Source organism: Trachurus japonicus, chromosome 21, assembly GCF_045865225.1.
Source record: "Trachurus japonicus isolate A0001 chromosome 21, Traja_1.0".
Lineage (NCBI taxonomy): Eukaryota > Metazoa > Chordata > Actinopteri > Carangiformes > Carangidae > Trachurus > Trachurus japonicus.
The window spans coordinates 17,073,273-17,090,541 of NC_140927.1; the positions used below are offsets into that span (position 1 = coordinate 17,073,273).

A 17,269-nucleotide genomic window follows, 5' to 3' on the forward strand; every position below is an offset into this window, starting at 1 on the left:
AGGAAGAGAAGAATAACAAGCCCCTCCCCTAAAATCCCCTCGCCCCTTCTAACCACCCTCTACCCTTTACCCTGCAATACCCTGCCCTCTGCCATCCGATTACCCCAAACATAACACTGTAGTAGCCTATATGCTTTTGGTTTGAACGCACAGTGCAAAGTACAAAACCATAGCTTCAACACTGCCATCTACTGGGTGGAAATGTGTAGAGTGTGTGTGAATCATGAGCTGTTTGTGGATCTGAGTGGATTTCAAAAAGAATGTCTCAAAATTGCGTCAATGAGGAAATCGCATGTGCAAAATCCCCTCGAAAATGAGATGCTACATGTCAAGGGGCTATCCCTCAATAAATTCAATTCAATTCAAACACGCAAGGAATATTTGCAGATCAGCCTCTGTGCATTTACAGGTAGCCTATTGAGACAAATTTAACCCCATACATAGGTCACTTACCAGGTGATGCCAGTTTAGTCGGTGGATCGTGTTAAAGTAGCAGTTACCTGTTTTATCCAAACTTAAAGCAGAAGCAAGCGGAATGTTTGTGTTAATATAAATCTTAAATAGTTATCTTCCGACAGCAATATGGAGCGTTTGGTCCGAAACACGGGTCTGTCAGTCACTCTGCTCTGCTGTAAGCCGAGGAGAAAACTTTCCTTGTATCCTACAACCTTTATCCAATGAGGAGAGAGAACGGCATAAAGGGGCGGTCCCAAGGGGGCAGTTGCCGGTCTGAGAAATGAAGCTCACGTCCGCGTTCAAAAAACTGCAATCCCCTCGGCTGTCGCTGGGGGCTGGCTCCAGAAGGGAGCAACTCCAATTGAGCCCCATGTTAAAATAGCCGATTTTACAGCTTAAAAAAACATATTTACAGCCTGGTACATTTTATTTTTTTGGTCTTAACCGCCGCACATACTCTGAGGGGGGTGAATTTTTTTTAAAACTCTACCGTTTTACTATTATTAGGTTTAAAATTCTGGCCAATTAGGGCGCGGAAACGTTGAGTGACAGGTCCGGAGACCGCTGCTTCGAGGCCAGTGGGCGGGTTCTCGGACGGCTAACCGCCGCAGCTCTCCAAATATGGCAAGTAAAATCCAACATGACGCAGTTCAAACCCCCGTAGTAGCGGCACAAAACAGACTCCCCCAAACCGATGGGTGACGTCACGGGTGCTACGTCCATTCTTTTTACAGTCTATGGGCGGTCCTCTCTGTGTGTGCAGCAAAGGGATGCGCGTGCATGTAGTGACGTAGTGACGTAGGGACGAGCTAACTCCATCGGCTTGCCAAAACGACCGGATCGCTTACTTCTGCTTTAACATAGCCTACACAAATCAAAAAGATACTATAATACATCCATGACACAAATCTAGATTTTCAGGCAAGAAGCCAAATTTTCTGGAACTGTCTGCATATGTTAAACAATATATCTCCTCAATATGTTTGTGAAAATAAAAAAGCTGTTAAAACATATGATCAAGTTGTAAGCTTTACAAAATATTCATTTAAAAGGTTTTTTTTTTGTTATCACCCTTAAAGCCCCTGGCGTGTTTATGATTGTTTGTGTATCATTGTTTACACTTACCCTTTGTAGGCTATTCATCCGTGTGTGTAGGCCTACCTAATACAATACATCCATGATGAGGCCTACTCCTGTGCTGTTGTCAGCAGGAGCAGCGGGAAAAGAAAGAAAAAGAAGCAGTTCCTTATTGTGCCAGTGGACGGCAGCAGCGCTCTCCACCGGGCGCAGTCTGCCTGAAAGACGACGCAGATGAAGACCCGCCGCTGGTTGCCACGGTGATTGTGACGCTGGCTTCTTCAGATTAGCCAGCAGCAGCAGCAGCAGCAGCAGCAGAGATAGTAGATATTTAGCTGGAAGCTAAACCAGCAGCAGGAGATTAACGCTGCAAAACTAACAAAAGAAAGTGGTAACCTGCGATCATGGCGTCTGTTTTAGATGCTCTGTGGGAAGACAGAGATGTTAGATTCGACATCACCGCACAGTAAGTAACGCTGAATTAGTTTGGGATGATTTCACCATCGTAGAAACTGGTTAGCTCCTGTTAGCCTGTTGCTAACGTTAATACTTGGCTGTGGTTTGTGTTTAACCTTGAAAAAAGGGCATCTTTGGATGTTAGATTTGCAATATGGTAAATCACTTTCGTCCTCTTAATGTGACAGGCAGATGAAAACTCGTCCAGGAGAGGTGCTCATAGATTGTCTGGACTCCATAGAAGACACGAAAGGAAACAACGGAGACAGAGGTAAGTTGTTAGTTCACACTATCTGGGCAAAGTGTGTGTGGCTGGATTGTAAGACTGTTGATAATTGATGATCATCATTTTTTGTTTGTAGGACGGCTGTTAGTAACAAACCTGAGGATCATTTGGCACTCTCTGGCCCTGCCAAGAGTCAATCTGTGTGAGTACTCCTGCATGGTTAAATCCATTTATTGCCACAAGCTGATTATTTCTCCCCGGAAAGTGTTTGTATGAAATTATTCAAAGGTCAGCATTGTAGGTTTAATTGCTTTCGTGTGCATCCTTTTATATTAATAAACCAATTTGGTCAACTGTAGCTCATCACAGCTTTATTGTAGTAGTCTCCCCAGTCCCCATTACCATTCATTCATCACTGTCAATTAATACGTTTGAAGGTTCATATTCATAAGTTGTTATGTTACAGAATAACAATCTATTCAGAGTGCCTTTTATTTTAAGTGCTCACAGTAGCCAGTGCACAGCAACAAAATACAGTGTCATGATGATTGCAAGAGGTGATGTGTGAAACTATGTACAAAAATAATAATAATAATAAAAATACAGTGACTTAAATCTGCTTATTTGTTTTAGCTGTGGGTTACAACTCAATTATTAACATCACAACAAGGACAGCTAATTCAGTAAGTACATTATTACATTGTTTTTTCTTCTATGTTTCTGACTAGTAGTCAGAAAGACTATTACGAGTGTTGTTGTTGTTGTTGTTGTTGTTGTTGTTGTTCAATGTTTTCCATAATGATACTGCACCTCTTATATTAAAAAGGTTTGTATTTTGTCTTTTTTTTTTTTTAAGTGGAAAGATTTTGTAGACTATGCAAGAAAACAGCAAACAAAGGCTCTGCTGGTTCACTGTGGTAATTAATATATATAATGAGTAATAATTAAAGTCTTTCATATTTTTTTTCCAGAAATTGAGAGGCCAAACTGAAGCACTTTACATACTGACAAAGTCCAACAACACAAGATTTGAGTTCATTTTCACAAATGTGGTTCCGGGAAGTCCACGACTCTTTACTTCTGTCATTGCTGTACACAGGTAAAACAATGCAGAGGAAATCTTCTATTCTTTGTTTGTGTTCCATTGACAATATGACTTCATAATAGTAAATATTTTACATATGTTTTGTTTTGTTGCAGGGCATATGAGACGTCTAAAATGTACAGGGACCTGAAACTGCGAGCTGCTCTCATTCAAAATAAGCAGCTGAGGCTTTTACCCCGGGAGCAAGTTTATGATAAAATTAATGGAGTGTGGAATTTATCCAGTGATCAGGTATTGATGTTCTCCATGAAATGTGTCTGTTGTGTCATTTCCTAATGTACACATGAATGCAGTGCAGTGAGATATTTAAATGCAAAATATCAAATTACTCCTCCATTAAATTCATTAAATTGTTCTTGAGAAGACCACATCCAGTGCATGGAGTCAGAACAGCTGCAGCATGAGTAAATTGTATTGACTCCATGTTTGTTTTCTTTCTTTCAGGGTAATCTGGGGACTTTCTTTATCACAAATGTTCGGATTGTGTGGCATGCCAATATGAACGAGAGTTTCAATGTCAGCATTCCTTACCTCCAGATTGTAAGTGTAATACACTACATAACAATAATAATGATGATAAAGATGCTATCCTCTGGCTGCTTGACTTAACTAAATGAGCAAATTGCAGTGTTACAAACATATTTGCTGTTTTGACGGGTTGTAATTTACAGCATTCAGTTATTTGCAGTTTGAGTCCAAAATTTGTATATATCAACATGTGAAGTAATTAAAATTGAGGGTGATTGACTTCAGTCACCAATACCACTGAATCCTCACACATGACTTTTCTTCTAATGATTTGGTCTCTTTTGTTTTTTCAATCCCCTTTTCCCCCAAAAGTGGTCAATCAGAATAAGAGACTCAAAGTTTGGCTTGGCTTTGGTGATAGAGAGTTCACGTCAGGTAACATGTTTTGTTTGATGGGCTGATGAATATTTATTCTAGTAACAGCAGTTCCTTATCTGATTTGTTTTCTGGAAATCTAGACATATCCCCTGTCTTTTTGGTTTTAGAGTGGTGGCTATGTGCTGGGATTTAAGATTGACCCTGTGGATAAGCTTCAAGATGCACTGAAGGAAATCAACTCTCTGCATAAGGTCTACTCTGCCAACCCTATCTTTGGAGTGGACTATGAAATGGAAGAAAAGGTGGGAATATGAGACACTTCAACAGTGAACAAATAGACATCAAAAATAGTAACAGCTGATTTCTTCCACCTGGGTTACTATTAATATTTATGAATACTTCTCTATAGCTGCACTATCACTAGTCCAGTTGATCCTGTTGTCATAGCGTTGTTTGTCCCAACAATGATTGTAGCCCCAGCCGCTGGAAGAGCTCACAGTGGAGCAGCCTCCTGATGATGTGGAAATTGAGCCTGATGAGCAGACAGATGCCTTCACCGTGAGTGTTTCCACTGGCCACTGTCACACTCCTCTGGGTGTCAGTGGCTTAGTTTTCAGACTCTCAGAATAGCTGTTTGCTAATGCCCGTCAGCACAATGAACAAACATGAATTTTTGTTGCCTAGTGCTTATGTTTGTCGGAGTGGTGCTCTTCTGACAATAACCTATAACGGCTCATAAAATGTTTCAATGACTTGTTTGTGTTTGCTTTCTTTCAGGCCTACTTTGCTGATGGCAACAAGGTAAATTCTCACAACTAATGAGTTTAATTCTCAAGTATTTTGTACAGTTTGTGAAACTTGTTTATTGTCATTCCAAAGCAACAAGACCGGGAGCCGGTGTTCTCTGAGGAACTGGGCCTCGCCGTTGAGAAGCTGAAGGATGGCTTCACGCTTAATGGACTGTGGGAAGTCATGGGCTGAGATAAATGAAATGTACATTTACATGGTGTAACTATTCAAGAAATAATATATGTATTTATAGCTCAGGTTAAAAGTTGTATAGCTGATGCAAACATACTTTTTTATAAGAAGAGAACATTGTTACAGATTGATTGTGCGGTACGTTGTAAAAAGCATATTTTCTTTTAGCAAATAGATTGTGAAATTAAATGCAGTTTGTACTGTTATAAGTCAAATAAATGTATTTGAATAGATATTGGAGAGTACTTCTCATATATACAGAACCAAATGATCCCAGTAAAAAATAGTACAAGGTGCTAAACTATGTTAAAGATGTTAAAAGAGGACAAACTGTCACCTCCTGTGGTAGCAGCTGTTCAGTGACCCTGTCTGCTTGTTAGGTAACACCCCTTTAGTTGTACTCACACACTAATGCTGAATCACACAGGAAATAGTCATTACTATCAATGAATAGTGACTCACTCCACATGTAGAAGTTACTAGAATATACACACAGTAAAGCAACTGGTGCTGCTACCTTTGTGTGTGTTAAGAGAGCTGTGTTTTTTTTATTACATCCTTCGCTGTACTTTTTGTGTGAATTTATTGTCACAATGTTGCATAAATGGGAGTAAATGAAATGAAAAGATCAGAGGTTATTTTTGTTTGGCCGTAAAACAATGTCGGTACTAATCACTGGGGTGACAAGGCCATCACAGTTGTTTCTACTCTGTGACAGCTGTGTGAGCTCACCGACTTGGCCAACCTGAATTCTTCATGGATGGGATGGTTGGCTATATTTAGAGGGGCACAGTTATATTGAAGTGGCTTCAGACCTGACTCCCTATAGTTCTCTGTGTGTTCACCAGCTCGGACGGTCAGTCAAGAACTGCCTCACCTTCATTCACTTCCTGTCCTCAAAGAAAGAATGGATCCCCAAGGCATGAGGGAAGATCTCCGTCTTTTTCAGAGCACTTTGCTGCAGGATGGACTCAAGGAGCTTCTGAATGAGAATAAGTTGATTGACTGTATCCTAAAGGTTGGGGACAAAAGCATCCCCTGCCATCGGCTCATCCTGGCAGCATGTAGTCCTTATTTCCGGGAGCTTTACTTCGCAGAGGATGGCAAGGAAATGGACCAAACAGAGGTTACTCTGGAGAACCTGGACCCAAACCTTATGGAGTTGATTGTGAATTACATGTACTCGGCAGAAATTGACATCAACGACAATAATGTCCAAGATATTTTGGCTGTTGCCAATCGCTTCCAGATCCCCTCAGTGTTCACAGTGTGTGTGAATTACCTGCAGAAGAAGCTGTCCAGGAAAAACTGTCTTGCCATCTACAGGCTGGGACTGATGCTGAACTGTGCCAGACTGGCAATGGCAGCTCGCGATTACGTTGCGGATCGGTTTGAGACCATATCCAAAGATGAGGACTTTTTAGAGCTCGCTCCACCAGAACTATTCGCAGTTATCGGAGCAGATGGATTGAATGTAGAAAAAGAGGAGCTGGTGTTCGAGGTGCTCATGAAGTGGATCAGGAAAGACAAAGATAAGCGTGTAAAATCTTTAGGGGAGGCCTTTGACTGTATCCGCTTCCGTTTGCTCCCAGAGAAGTACTTCAAGGAAAAGGTAGAGAAAGACGACCTGATCAAGGCCGACCCTGAGCTCCTCAAGAAGCTCAAAGTCATCAAGGAGGCCTTTGCAGGGAAGCTGCCAGAAAGCAAAAAGGGACAAGGTGATGAGGAAGGAGAAGAGGGCAAGTTACCTGGCTACCTGAATGACACCCGCAGATATGGCATGTACGCCAGAGACATGCTGCTGATGATCAACGACACTGCTGCTGTGGCCTATGACGGCCCGGAAAATGAGTGCTTCCTCGCTGGGATGTCTGAGCAGATCCCCAGGAACCATGTCAGTCTGACATCAAAGAAGAACAACCTGTACGTGTTGGGAGGACTCTTTGTTGATGACGAGGACAAAGAACACCCACTGCAATGTTACTTCTACCAGGTAGGAGAAAGCTCTGTTGAATATCCAGAAAATGAATTTCCTCTCTTTGTTTTTGAACCTATTTTACTGTGCCCCTCAGTTGGACACTCTTGCTTCTGAATGGATCGCTCTGCCACCGATGCCCTCCCCCAGGTGTCTGTTCGCTATGGGGGAATGTGAAAATCTCATCTTTGTTGTAGCAGGAAAAGATTTGCAGTCTGATGAGTCACATGACACTGTTATGTGCTATGACACTGAGTGAGTTTGACACATCGACCATCTGGATATTAATTCCCTCGGTTCATATTGAAAGCGTTCATGTGGTTGAACACATTCTCTGTTTGCTTTATCTGCCCCTGTAGGAAAATGAAGTGGAGTGAGACAAAAAAGTTGCCCTTGAAAATCCATGGCCACTGTGTGGTCTCTGAGAACGGGCTGGTGTACTCTATCGGAGGCAAAACAGATGAAAAGTAAGACTGCGACGATGGAACATTTAATATGAACTCGAAATATGATTGTCATAGTTTGTCAACCCTACCTCTGACTCATTTTTGTCTTGATTGTAAAGTAAAACAACCAACAAGATGTTTGCATACAACCACAAGAGGTCAGAGTGGAAGGAGGTAGCCGCCATGAAGACACCCAGGTCCATGTTTGGAGCAGTTATCCACAAAGGGAAGATTATTGTGGCTGGAGGAGTCAATGAAGAAGGCCTCATCGGTACATGTGAGGCCTATGACTTCGGAACCAACAAGTATGTACCTTTATTTCTATGTTAACTATACACCAATTTACAAAGTATATTCTTGTTGTTTTTACTAAGACATACTTTCCATCAAATGTGTTTACTGTGATATTTTTTGTATATATCTCGTATCAGTTTTTTTTGTCAAATATCCATTAAATTTGGCAGTTGTTTAACTCTGAGGTTGCTAAAGTTTGAGCTTATGACCACTCATCACAGGTTATGACGAAGCAGTTCACACTTATAGATTTCTTCAGGATTTGTAGAGTCTTAAAGAGATGAAAGTTTCAATTTGTGCTTCATCAAAAACCTTTTTCTTTTCTTTTTTTTAATTTGTCTTTCATTAACTTATTTACAAACAGCAATATGGTGATGGCAGTGAGTTCCCATATTAAATCCATATTGAGAGAGAAGTCAATGAACAATTTAAGGACCAACTAATGCAGATATCATAATCATCAAGCTGAATATATCTTGTTGCAGGTGGTCACCCTTCACAGAGTTTCCCCAGGAGAGGAGTTCAGTTAACCTGGTGAGCAGTGGAGGGCTGCTGTACGTTGTGGGAGGCTTCGCCATAGTGGAGAATGAGAACAAGGAGTGTGCGCCCAGTGAAATCATTGACATTTGGCAGTATGTGTTACATTTGTTGCATTTTACAGTATAATTATGGGATTTCAGTTCCAGATTTCACTCTCCTTGCACTTTTTCAACTGTCTAACGCAGTAACATTTTAATTCTCTTACCAGGTATGAAGATGACAAGAAGCAGTGGAGTGGTATGATCAAGGAGATGCGTTACGCAGCTGGAGCCTCGTGTGTGTCCATGCGTCTGAACACAGCCAAAATGCCCAGACTGTGAGGACAGTTCATGTGTTCTCAAAGAGTTGTATCTACAACAGTGGTTCCCAACCTTTTTTGGCTCAGGACCCCATTTTGACATCACAAATTTCTAGCCGACCCGTTGATCAAGATGCGCCCGCTCAGATATTTTTATATGCTGCATTTTATTTGAACTCGACTTATATTCGAGAAAGTGAAAGTATAGAATACAGTAAGATTGTGTGAATAATAATTACTTTTTTTTTTATCAATTACTAGACATTTCAGGCGACCCCATTTTAATTCCAGGTGACCCCATGTGGGGTCCCGACCCCAAGGTTGAAAAACACTGATCTACGAGCTTCTATAAAGTAGCTGATTGTTTATCATTTTGTCATGAGACACGTCTCCTTTGCCTGTATTGAGTTTTTGTTTTAATAAAATGTATCTTGACAACAATTTGAATTTGGACCAGAAATTGTTGCTTCTTCAGATCCTATTCATGACACGTAAATCTTATTGAAGCCAACAGGTTTTAGGTTACACATTTAGATTTTCTTTTGTCAGTCTACAAATGTTTCTCTACCATGCAGCTACAATGTCGAGTTTGTAACTCATCGCCACTGCCCATAAGATATTCAAGTACAATAGTAAGGACCTGAAGCTCTGGGCATATGCCTGACGAACTTCAACATCTTCAATCACTATTCATTCCAACGTTCATGCGGAAAAGCTCTTCAATCAGTGAAAACATTTGAACAAGTACATATGTGAATTTCTATCACCGTACTAAGAGAACAGGCCTACCAGCTCATGTTCTGATCCACTAACATACACCTCAACTCCTGTTGATGGACGTCTCAACTTTATCATTTACAAACCACCACACCACACCATACCTTCAGTTGTAACACATCACACTGACACTGACAGTAAAGTCATTATTGTTAGATGTGTACAAAACATAATGCAACACTTTAGCTTTTATTCAAATAAAAAATATTTAATACAAAAGCACATGATATACAATCTCACTTAACATGAACGAGGTAGATTCATGTCAATTTTAGGCTCTATGACGAAAATATAAGGAGCACTTGAATCTTTGCAATCAGTCGCTCTGTTGAAAGAGTCTTTCAAACTAGGCTGGAAGCTCAGTGCCAAATGTAACATTTCCTATACCATTCAATAAATAATGTCTTCAAGAAGAAAGCTCTCTAAATATCTTCTTCTTCAGATATTCCTTCCAGGCATCGTGTGTTGAAAGCTCCATAGAGTTCCATTCAAAATGAGGGATCTGTTGTTAACAGCAAAAACACACGTATTATTTCACTGTCAGCATTTTTACATAAAATTACACTGACATTTATTAAGACACAAGACACAATACTGGGTCTTCCTACCTGAACAATGCGATATCCCAGAATTTCAAGGTGTCTTTTTCTCATCAGGGTTTCACCTTTTATGTGATGAGAGTTTTTACAGAAGCACTTTGAATCCAGGAAGTCCACAGCAACTCTGAGACATATGTAGAAACAAAACATCATTATACTTAATTTCTTAGTGGTCTGGTTATTCATTTTCAAAATTCAGGTTGTGTTTGTGTATTTGTGTGGCTACCGCTGAGCTCCGGGTGGCAGCTCATCCTTGATGTCTTCCAGTGAGCTCGTCCCCCAGTGAACCGTCCCCCTGTCTGAGATTTGCAGTGTGCTCGAGGAGCTGTAAGGCAGCGGCTGTAGGTGTGCGTCCAGAGTGCATTCAAAGTCTGAAAGGACAAAACGTGGTCATAACACACCTCTATCGTTTGCATCATGCCCCACTACACCATAATTTCATTAAACAGAAATGTCATGAATCTGTATGTTAGCAAACTGAAACAGATGTGAATAAATTATGGATAAAAACAAACCACTGTATGAGCATGAACATGCTGTCAGAATGGAATAGAAAAGGTTTGATAAAATATTAGTGAAATTATTCACCACTACTCACCTATGGTGTAAAAATACGGAGTGACAACTGCTACTCGGACACAGTTAATGCCACCTAGAACTTCACCCAGCATTTTGTGTATCTGCTGCTGTACAGAACTTGCAATGGTGTTCCCTGAAGAGAAATGACAGTCAATTGTATGAATTGATTTCATTCTAACACTTATAGACCCTTGGATATTTGTGCACCTCATTACCTTTCCTTTGCAGCTGCTGGCAGTAGCGCTCATGAAACCAGGGCACCTGGAACTCAGGACATTCGAGACATACGGCACGATTGAGCTCCATGAGGCGCAGCCTGGTCCGCATGTTGAGGGCGTCAGGTAGAGCTGGAAGTAGTAATGTGAACAGTTACATAAATATAATTCAGTTAAGTGTTTCCATCCCTAGGTGAATATTTTGCCACAGAAACAAGGGGGGACGTGTATTTTTAATCCAACTCTACACCAAATGGAGACTCACTTTCCAGCTGAGAATCTAGCTTTCCTAGAAAGTCGATACTGAAGATTTCTCTGACCAGTTCCTCCGGAAAACAGTCAGCCACGGCCAGGGAGTACGCCAGGAGAACTAGCAGATGTGGGTCGAAGGAGCCTGCACATACATGGAGAGATGTTATGCATTAATGTGATCTTAAAATAAGAGGAAAAAAAAGTCTAGAAACTGACTCTTCACTTACTGATGTGAGGAGTGAAGCGCTGAATACAAGCATCATACAACTCGTCTGCTTGTGCAGGATCATAATTCAGGACAGAAAATGGTAGCAGGGTGGCATATGTGGCTGAGTAGTGAATCTTAAAATGGATACAGGAAAATAATTGGTTAATATATTTAGTTATTCCAGGCTGAACATGTTGTGTTGTCTCTTGAAGCACCTTGTCAATGTCTTTAATGGCCACGCTGGCGATGCGGTCCATCAGAGGAGGGCAGAGGTGATTCATCCGGGTTAAGAAGAGGGACAACTCTGTTACACTGGTCCAGTTTATCTGGTCCATCATCCTCTGCAGCATCGCCAACGTCTCCTCCAGCAGCATTTCTTCGTACCACTCCCCTGAGATGTACTTGAGTTCCTCCAGCACCAAATCCAGGCGGTCGGCCGTTCGCAGCCTTTCGAGGCCGCAGCGGTTCAGAGTCTGCAGCAGGCGTACGTACTTACTGGGAGTGTTGTGGCGGTAGGACGGGTCGTTCCGTATCCACTTGGCGATGGCGAAGGAAATGGTGTTGAGGTCGTTGAGGTTGCACTGCGTCACCACGGACTCGACCCGAGACGTCACCGCCTCCTCGAGCCGCGGGCAGGGCAGCATGGACAGAACACGGGTCAGCATGGTCACCTCGTAGGGGAAGACGCTGCGCTGCAAAAAGCTGCAAAGTAATAGATAGATAGATAGAATGTGTAATGTGTAATCAGTCAGTCAATATCTTATTCAATCAATATGCGTGAAAGGCTCAAATAAACACTTACTTGACCAAAATGCCTCTTAGTTTGGTGAAGAGTTCAGGGTTCTGGTACTGCAGCAGATAAAGGGCCTGGGTGATTCGAGCCACCTCCACTGGTTTATACGCATGAAGGTTCCTCTGGATCACTGATCCGATTCTGGAAAATAGTTTAGTAATGATTACATTTCACTAAATATTTAACAAGGGATTTTGACATGGAGCATTTTCAATGTCAGGAATGAACTTCCAATCTCAGCCTTTAAGATGACACATGTGGAAAGTGCCCAGAAACTTATGGCACTTTTCCACTACACAGTCAGGGCACGGCACGGCTCAGTTTTAGTCAGGTGCAAATATGACTTGACCCTAAAAAAATTCTAACAAAAGGTTTCTCAGTTGTTTTTTATAGTATTAGATGTCCTTAATAACATACTAAAAGTTTACCAAAATTTGACCACTAGAAAGGTGTTATTTTCAAGATGGCGTCCAAGATGGATAGGAAGCCTGAGGAGACACCACAGGTGAATAGGGTCAAATTTTTAACTAACAGATATCACCATGAAACTTCCCAAGTTTATCACTTACATTAAGACAAATATTTTTTGTATTACAAGTTTTGTCAAATTGTATGCTGAGTAGTGAATCTTAAAATGGATACAGGGAAAAAAAACTACTCATACTACTCATACAATATTCAATTCAAGTTGGTCGTGTTTTTAGGAGTAAAATGTTGTATAAATCAGGCTATGAATGATATATCAACAATCCCCTCTGTAAAAACCTTCAGAATATAGAAAGGGATCAAACTGGAAGGTTTGGTGTCTGTAAGTGCTGCTGAAGTGGAGATTTCGGGCTCTTATACAACATTTTACTCCTAAAAACACGACCAACTTGAATTTTTAGGGCTGCTAGTATTTTCTCATTTACAGAGTGATAAAGAGAGATATCCAAAATCCCCTCTGTAAAAACTTCTGACTCTAGTGTGTCAACAAAATAAAACAAGAATTTTGAAAGTGGCTTTTATCCATTGTTCAGATTTCAGATATGCAAATTAGTGCATATTTAAAGAGATATTGCCTAATTTACATATTTAAACACACAATTTGACAAAACTTGTAATACAAAAAATATTTGTCTTAATGTAAGTGATAAACTTGGGAAGTTTCATAGTGATATCTGTTAGTTAAAAATTTTACCCTATTCACCTGTGGTGTCTCCTCAGGCTTCCTATCCATCTTGGACGCCATCTTGAAAATAACACCTTTTTAGTGGTCAAATTTTGGTAAACTTTTAGTATGTTATTAAGGACATCTAATACTATAAAAAACAGCTGAGAAACCTTTTGTTAGAATTTTTTTAGGGTTAGGTGTTTTTTTTTCATATATGCACCCGCCTATTTGGTGCTTTTCCATTACAGCCGAGTTCTTCATGGTACCTCCTCAGCGGGGGCAGGGTCGTCTCATCACGGCGGCTACGGCCGCGTTGTCTCGCTCTCTTTTTTCAATCCTCTCTCCAAACTCACTCGTCTGCACCCCGATTACAGACCACAGCGTGGTTTTCCACACAGCAGTCATTTAACTCACATGGAAGAGTAACAACAGTCTCAGCACAGATCAGTTTTTAGAATTAGCGGGTTTGATTCTTGTGTCGGAAGGAACGTGACTGACGGCATGTTCTAGTATCGCCAGAGACGTTCTAGGTATCGCTTCGGCTCGCTTGGAACCAGGGCTGAGGCGTTACCAAAAAAGTACCAGGTACCAGGTACTAGGGGCTAGTGGAAAAGCAAAAAAAAAAGAGTAGAGCCGCGCCATGCCGTGCCGTGCTAGTGGAAAACCGCCAATAGAAACATGAAGATCTCCCAATACATAAAAACAGGACAGCTCGATCTGCCGAAAAGAAGCTTTCAACCTCTACCTCAAAAATGTTTGTTTTGTTTTTCTGGTAATGCAATTTCTTGTAACTACTCAGCTGACATACTGGCAATGTTAATATATCTGCAATAAATTGATATATGAGATATAAACCCACTTGTTCAGTAAGCTAAGGTTCCTGCTATGAATTTCCTCCAGTGCTTCGGCTACAGCCAGAGCCTGGTGTGCATTGAGCTCATCCGCCAGCAGGAAGGCAGTGTTCTCCAACCTGGGAGAAAAGACACAACAAAGCAGACCAGTCAGACTCAAGGACAGATGTACAGAGCTAGATTTATATTAATGTTTTTCCTCCACTAATAAAGACACAGACCCTTCTCTGATCTCCGGACTGGCCATGGGAGCCAGAGCAACAAACAGTTTGCAGAAGGAGAAAGGATCGGTGCTTGAATCAATCAGCTCGATCAGTCTTTGTTTCACAGCCAGCCTGAAGTCACAGTTGTTGAACTGCAGGGACTGATACAGCCCCATGATAATGCTGATATTTTCCGCGTCCATCCTGGGAATATTACACAAGATGATCCGGTTGCACTTCTCCAGCAGAGGCCGGTGGCTGTACTTGATGTTGCGCAGGAACTGCACCACTCTCCGGGGATTGTTGTAGTGTGAGGGATCCATGTTGTCCAGGAGCTGATCCACCCTGCTAATGATGACGTCCCGCAGCCGAGGAGACACCAGGGACGAAATGCTAATCATCAGTGTAGTTAGGACCCTGAGAAAACAACACCACTGCATAAATGCACAATATAAAGATGCTATGCTTAAATGTGATCAAATCTGTATTATGACCAACCTGGCATCATCAATAGACGACAGTCTCTGATCCACAATACTGGTGATGCGTCCCATTAGAGGACTGTGTTGAAGGTGCTGATCACTTAGACAAATAGAAAACTTGGACAAGGATGCCATTGAAAATCTACAAGAAAATAGAAACAATTGTGAAGCAATTAGATTAACAATCAATAAATCTATTAATGCAAAGGTAAGTGACACGTTTGATACTGAATGATGAAATCCATGATGGTTTCAGCCTCTATGGTGTGAGGATTAGCTGCTTGTCTCTGTTTTGTATCACTGTGAATTTAATATTTTGGGGTTTAGCACCGACTTGGCTTTTGAGCTTTTATAGCTTTTAGCTCATTTTGTAATTTCACTATTCACAATCTCTTTTAGTCCAAAAAAAAAAAAAACCTACTCCATTCACTGAAAAAAGATTAACTACTAAGTACTGACTTATTAAAGCAGAAGTAAGCGATCCGGTCGTTTTCGCTAATGCTGCGTTCCAGGTAGGCTTTTGAAACCGTAAATTACAGCTTCAAGTCACAACTTACGACTTTGTAGCATTTCAGGCAACCCACTCGTGTTTTTCCGACCTATTTTACCTGTGAAAGTGCACTATAACGGCCACTCGTAACTTCCGACCCGTGAAGTCGCATCAGATCGAACTGGTATGACTTCACAGGTCGGAAAAACACGAGTTACGAGTTTCCTTGAACGCACCATAACAGTCCTCGTCCCTACGTCACCACATTCACGGCGTCCCTTGGCTGCACACACAGCCCTGCATGCCGTTCTCTCTCCTCATTGGATAAAAACTGTAGGATACGAGAAATGTTTTCTCCTCGGCTCAGAGCAGAGCAGAGTGACTGACAGACCCGTGTTTCGGTCCAAACACTCTATGTAAGTGATTGCTGACGGAAGATATAACTATTTAAGACTAATATTAACACAAATATATCACTTACTTCTGCTTTAATTAAATCGCATTTGTTTAAAAACAAATATGAAATAACAAAAAACAATTTAATGCCATACCCATCTATTCTTCTCCAGGCTTCTGAGACCAGCTGTTGAACAAGAGAGTCATGTGGATCCACGTTCAGCCTGAGGACAATGATTCAGTAAATTGTTGTTACAAGTCTATAATTGAACGTATTCTTTGAGTTGATGATGCCTGTGTTTTAATGTACCTGAGGAAACTGTAAAGCATGTCCACCAACATAAAATCATCCATGAGAGCTATTTTGTTCTCAGCCAAAACCCGGAGGGTCAAGAACTGTGGGTGACCCTTGATGAGCTGCACGGTCCTGAGCAGCTGAGGCTTTTCTCTCTGAAACTGCCACAGCATCCCCACGGCAGAGCTGACGTGGTTCACTGTGAGCTTGGCCTTGTTCTTGCCCACCACATCAAACACATGGTCCTCAGTCGGGCAAATCCGCAGCTGCTCCAGAACCTGGTCTCGGACCGCTGTCCCTCCATGAAGGAGCCTACGAAGGCTGGAGTTCACACCCCGGAGCCGAAACATAATCACAGACCAGTGCTCAGGATGAAGTGTGCCCTGAGGTCTTCATTGTCCACTGTCCACCTCAATGTCTAAATATCAAGCAGGTTCAGCCAACTAGTAGCCTATCACAGCCACCAAATGACAGTCCAGAGGTGGAAGGTGTTTGGAGCTCCTGTAGGAACCTCTGTCACCTAAGAAAACACACAAAAACACACATCAACTCAACTTGCATCCTAACTGCATGACTTTAAGTCTTGTTGTTTTAATGCATTGGAAAAGCAAACACCTGACATGTCAGTGAACGCAGCTCAGCGTGAGATGCTCACCTCAGACACTTTCATCTCTCCAGAAAGTTGCAGAGAAACAGTCAGAAACCTCAGAAACCTCCTGCGTCCTTCCTGTGGTGCTCCATCAGACAGCGGACAACCAGGAGCTCAGTTCAATTTTCTGACGCGGTTTTCACGTGGATGAAGAAACAGTCACTTGAAATGACTGAAATGACCGCACTGCCCTTGGAAGCCCGGGTCCTAGCTAGATTTCGGCAGATTATAGAGTTTAAACACTGTATATCTTAGAAAAAGAGAAGACTGCCACTAAAATCTCCCATTCAAAGTCAAAATTGCCTAGCATGTGCGCTGTAATGTTTCACTTCCGTAGCAAGTGACATAAGGAGAACTGGTACTTTGAAACCCTGGGTTTTGTCCTTCAGGCAAAAATTCATTCACCCCGGGAGATGAAGGCTAGGAGTTGGTCTGGTGTTCTTTGAAGTGTTTACTGAACATAAACTACCTTCTGTCATCTTGCTGCATCAATTTTGTAATTATAGATTTGTTTATTTCACCAACAAATACTAAAGTTATATAAAAAAGAAATAAAGAAAAGAATATATGAGATATATGAGAGACGGTGGGATTTTTTTTTTTTTTTTTAAAGCTACATGAGGTTTG

At 41.5% G+C, this 17,269-nt stretch overlaps 3 protein-coding genes across 3 annotated transcripts; 2 read left to right on the forward strand and 1 right to left on the reverse strand.

The window, feature by feature from the left end:
- Positions 1-1,848: 1,848 nt before the first annotated feature.
- On the forward strand, positions 1,849-5,380 carry bbs5 (Bardet-Biedl syndrome 5). Its single transcript, XM_085765555.1, has 12 exons — positions 1,849-1,999; positions 2,178-2,260; positions 2,352-2,417; positions 2,849-2,898; positions 3,187-3,314; positions 3,416-3,551; positions 3,765-3,860; positions 4,161-4,223; positions 4,334-4,468; positions 4,641-4,724; positions 4,944-4,967; positions 5,046-5,380. Exons 1-12 carry the CDS (start codon positions 1,938-1,940, stop codon positions 5,145-5,147), a joined length of 1,029 nt encoding a protein of 342 aa, XP_085621681.1. The 5' UTR covers positions 1,849-1,937; the 3' UTR covers positions 5,148-5,380.
- A 592-nt stretch (positions 5,381-5,972) lies between these two features.
- Positions 5,973-8,843, forward strand: klhl41a (kelch-like family member 41a). Its single transcript, XM_085765547.1, has 6 exons — positions 5,973-7,140; positions 7,220-7,377; positions 7,482-7,589; positions 7,688-7,873; positions 8,348-8,494; positions 8,611-8,843. Exons 1-6 carry the CDS (start codon positions 6,055-6,057, stop codon positions 8,720-8,722), a joined length of 1,797 nt encoding a protein of 598 aa, XP_085621673.1. The 5' UTR covers positions 5,973-6,054; the 3' UTR covers positions 8,723-8,843.
- An 809-nt stretch (positions 8,844-9,652) lies between these two features.
- On the reverse strand, positions 9,653-16,991 carry fastkd1 (FAST kinase domains 1). The gene is made up of 15 exons (XM_085765544.1): positions 16,649-16,991; positions 16,009-16,513; positions 15,854-15,922; positions 14,829-14,954; positions 14,349-14,747; positions 14,136-14,246; positions 12,133-12,264; positions 11,546-12,032; positions 11,350-11,464; positions 11,136-11,264; positions 10,871-11,002; positions 10,675-10,788; positions 10,303-10,447; positions 10,086-10,200; positions 9,653-9,979 (listed from the first exon to the last, which is right to left on the reverse strand). The coding sequence occupies exons 2-15, from the start codon at positions 16,341-16,343 to the stop codon at positions 9,884-9,886; spliced, it is 2,505 nt and encodes an 834-aa protein (XP_085621670.1). The 5' UTR covers positions 16,344-16,513; positions 16,649-16,991; the 3' UTR covers positions 9,653-9,883.
- Positions 16,992-17,269: the final 278 nt, after the last annotated feature.